The sequence below is a fragment of the Nicotiana tabacum genome, chromosome 5 (assembly GCF_000715075.1).
Source record: "Nicotiana tabacum cultivar K326 chromosome 5, ASM71507v2, whole genome shotgun sequence".
Classification (NCBI taxonomy): Eukaryota; Viridiplantae; Streptophyta; class Magnoliopsida; order Solanales; family Solanaceae; genus Nicotiana; species Nicotiana tabacum.
The window spans coordinates 116,300,993-116,305,386 of record NC_134084.1 but is presented as its reverse complement, the minus strand read 5'-3'; the positions used below and the strand labels follow the sequence as shown (position 1 = coordinate 116,305,386).

Genomic DNA, 4,394 nt, shown 5'->3' with positions numbered 1-4,394 from the left:
ATGTCTTTGTATGAAGCTTCATCGGGTACATCTTGATCACATCTCTTGAGGTGATATTAGTGCTTTATTTGGTTAGTGAGTGAGTGGGCTAACAGTGTATTGCAGTGCGGCAGAAACAGTGCCGGCAGTCACTTCAGTTCCAGCTGTGTCCACATGACTTTGTACTGCTACATAGGAACCACAGGAGCACCAGGTCCTTGATTGGTTCCTAGCTCCTGAATCTGTAGCAGTTCATCCTTAGCTGGAATCCGTTTAAGTTTGCAGCAATCCAAGTAGGTCAGGTTCCCTATCTGGTTCTTATCTATAAGTTTGTTAGATCATCAAAACACAAGACAAGAGTTTTTAAGATCTATCACAACTTCTTCAATTCTCGACATCCATGGCGATTGTCGAATAAACACCTTTTGGAAACAGTACGGGAATCACCATTGTCATCATTATCCTCTATTTTTACAACTATGTGATACACCAGGTAGCTCGTTAATCTTTATTCAACTCAAAGGCATTGAGAATTATGCACTATGGAGTAGATAGATGAAAATAGGATTAATTGGTAAAAGTAAATTAGGTTTTGTGGACGGGAGATGCACCAATGATAAATTTGATAAATCCTTATATGAATTATGGGGAAAATGCAATGCTATAGTGTTATCTTGGATCATGAATGTTGTGAGTAATGAGCTACTTAGTGGAATCATGCACAAGTCTAGTGCACACAAAGACTGGACAGATCTAGAGGATAGATATGATAAGGTTGATGGATCTAGGATCTTCTATTTGCACAAGGAAATAGATACACTGTCCCAAGGGATCTCTTCAGTTTCAGCATACTTTGCTAAATTGACAGACCTTTGGGAAGAATATGATGCTTTTATGCCCTGCCCAGGATGTAATTGCCCAGAATCAAAAAGTGATGCTGAGCATTTTGAATACCAAAGGCTACTGCAGTTTCTGATGGGACTAAATGAGTCCTATAGTTAGCCTAGAAGCTAGATTTTGATGATGACTCCAGTTCCAAGTGTTAACAAGGCATACTCCATGGTGATATCAGAAGAGAGTCAAAGGTCTTTGGGAAAATTCACACACGCTGTTGATCTATCTGATGGAGTTGAACTATTCAACAACAAAGGAGGAGTGAACTCAGGAAACAATTATAGACCTAGAAGGAACAATTTGCATTGTGATTTCTGTAATTACAAAGGACACACTACGGATAACTGCTACAATATACATGGTTATCCCCCAGATTTCAAGATGAGGAAGAAGACTAGTGGATATCAACAAAGACCTATGGAAATTTTGATAGCACATGAGATGCAACAGATACAAGGGAACCAGTCAGCTAAGTAGTAACATAAGAGAAGCAACATACATTGAACCAGCCTACAGTAAACACAGTGCAAGGACAAGGCATAGTATTCACTCAGGAGCATTATGATCAGATATTGAATTTGATCAACAAAGACAAGCTGGTAATCACATGAAGGAGCTTACAGGAATGGTCAATACTTTTGTTGCAAATGACACAGTAGAGAATAGAGAGAAAGAAAAAGGCAAAAATTGGGTAGTGGACTCTGGTGCCACCAATCATATGGTTCATAATAAGAAATTACTAAATAAAGTAAATAGTAATGGCACCGGTATAGATACAAAGGTGTACTTACCAAATGGAAAATATTTGAACATAGCTTGCACATGTGAATGCAGAATTGGTGAAGAAGAAACCATTAAAAATGTGTTGTATGTGTTAGGTTTCAAATACAATTTGTTATCAGTTTCAAAACTGACAAAGGACCTAAGATACTTTTTGTCCTTTTATCCTGATTTTTGGATACTGCATGACCTTCACACAAAGAAGGTGGAGGGGATTGGTATGGAGCTGGAAGGACTATGTAATCTGTAGCAGAAGATGATTAAGGCAAATGTTGCAGATGTACAAGTAGCATTTGGTCATGGGAAATAAGAGGACCTGGAGATTTGGCATGGCAGACTTGGACATGCTCCTGATAGAGTGGTGAAACAGATTCCTAACATGAGTTTTAAGACAAGTAGTAGTAGAATAAAGGAATGAACAATCTGTCCTCTAGCTAAACAAAGAATATTGCCATTTCCTAAAAGTCTATCCAGTACTGATAAATCTTTTCACTTGATACATGTTGATGTATGAGGTCCTTATAGGATACCTACTCATGATGGTTTTAGATTCTTCCTTACTATCGTTGATGGTTGTAGTAGGATGGTTTGGATTTAGTTAGTTAGACTCAAAAATGATGTGATTGTATGTTCGAGACAATTCCTTGTTCTAATAAAGACACAATTTGATACTTCAGTTAAGATTTTGAGAAGTGATAATGGTACTGAGTACTTTAACTCTGAGTGCAAAAGTCTCTTTCAATCCCTTGGTATAGTCCACCAAGGTTCATGTGTACACACCCCACAACAAAATGGAGTGTGTTGGCCCAAGTGAAGGTTAGTTTTGAAGATTGACAAAGGAAGCTCAAGCATGAACCATGTCCATCCCTTGTGGTGCATAGAAACGGGCAGATTCGAGCATGTGAGATGCATGTGAAGGAGATAAGCTTAACTTGGCATATTTGATATCTCCTGATCGAAAATTGCATAATTGATAAGGAGAAGGACTCATTATTCAAAGAGAACATTGTCCAAGATAGGGAAGGAGTTAGAAGTTGAGATCAACTAGAACTCTTCCACCAAGGAAGAGTAGCATTAGAATGCTAGTTATTTCTTGATCTACTAACTCTATATATTGCAGGATGTTCTCATTTTACAAGTAACGCACAAACGCAGAAGTTAAACATGAATTGAGAGTAAAATAGCAAGGCATTTTGCAAGCAGTTCGTGTGTGATTCAAGTGTGCAAACCTGAAGCTACATGAAATAGATAGAAGAACCAGTTGCAAGTGTTTGTATTTTATTCTAGTTCAATTGTAGTAGGTGTTTTCATATTGTACCTTTCAGGTTTATCTAGAGACAATTGTAATAGGTACTCAGAGTATTCAAGTTAGAGCTAACTTGAAGTTGGCGCAACAGTTAGAGGTTGTTTGCTACAACGAGATTAGAGTTAGTCCTAGGTTTACAAAAGTGTTTTGTAAATACAATTTTAGCTCAGTGATTTAGTGGAGAGTTTGGAAAAATCCTACTGGGAAGTAGGTCGTATTTTTTTCACCTTTTGAGCCAGGTGTTTTCTACGTAAAATACTTGTGTTCTTTAAATTCTGCATTTATTATTCCGTAATAGTAGGTTAAGGAACACTTAGAAGAACCAGGTCCTTCCATAATCAGTTTAAGCAAAAAATTGGACACCACACAAATCACCCCCCCCCCCCCCCGCTTTTGTACTGAAGTTAAAACATCAATTGATATCAGAGCAGGTTATCCTTGAAGAGGCTAATACCTTAGGAACAGATCAAGATGAGCGTACCACCTGGAAACTGGAAGGGCAATCCACTACTAGGACTCCACTCTTTTGAGCCAGGTGTTTTCCACATAAAATACTTGTGTTCTTTACTCTCCACATTTACTATTTCAGCAATAGTAGCTTAAGGAACACTTAGAAGAACTAGGTCATTCCATAATCAGTTTAAGAAAAAAATTGGACACCACACAAATCACCCCCCCTCTTGTGTGGTACTGAAGTTAAAACATCAATTGGTATCGGAGCAGGTTATCCTTGAACGGGATAACACCTTAGGAACAGATTAAGATGAGCGCACCACCTGGAAACTAGGAAGGGCAATCCACTGCTAGGACTCCACTCTTTAATGGCCAGTACTACTCTTGGTGGAAAAATAGGATGAGAGATCACATCATTGGAGAAGACTATGAGCTGTGAGACATTGTCACTAATGGTCCTCTGGTTACCATGAAGAAGAATGCTGAAGGAGTAGATGTGCCAAAAACAAGAGCTGGCTGCTGATAACTAAGGATTATGGTTCATTTTACACTCCTTCTTACTTGAGTTTTGATTAAAAATATTTACAAAATAGTCCCAAAGGCTTACATGTTGTACTTGTTTGTAGGGTTTGGTCAAAAAGGCGACAACTAGTCAAAACTAGCTCAAAAAGGAGTGAAACATGCACAAGTACCAAGAACAAGTCCAAACACAGTGCAAAAGGTCCACTGCGGCCGCATTCCATTTGGTGCGGTCCGCAGTGAAGAGATTCAGAGAGTGCAAATTTTGGAAAATCAAGCATTGCGGTCGCAAAACATTTTATGCGGACCGCAATGGCCTCACCGCGGCCGCACTCGATATTGTGCAGTCCGCAAAGTAGGTGTTCAGAGAGGTAGGACATTGGAGAATCAATGCCAGTGCGGTCCACGGTCCTTTTTGTACGGACCGCAATAGAAGCCACCGTAGCCACGGTACATTTTGTGC

The 4,394-nt window shown here is 39.1% G+C and overlaps 1 protein-coding gene across 1 annotated transcript; it reads left to right on the top strand.

Moving 5' to 3' along the window:
- The first annotated feature begins 534 nt into the window (after positions 1 to 534).
- On the top strand, positions 535 to 981 carry LOC142180923 (uncharacterized). The gene has a single exon (XM_075253029.1). It carries the CDS (start codon positions 535 to 537, stop codon positions 979 to 981), a length of 447 nt encoding a protein of 148 aa, XP_075109130.1.
- Positions 982 to 4,394: the final 3,413 nt, after the last annotated feature.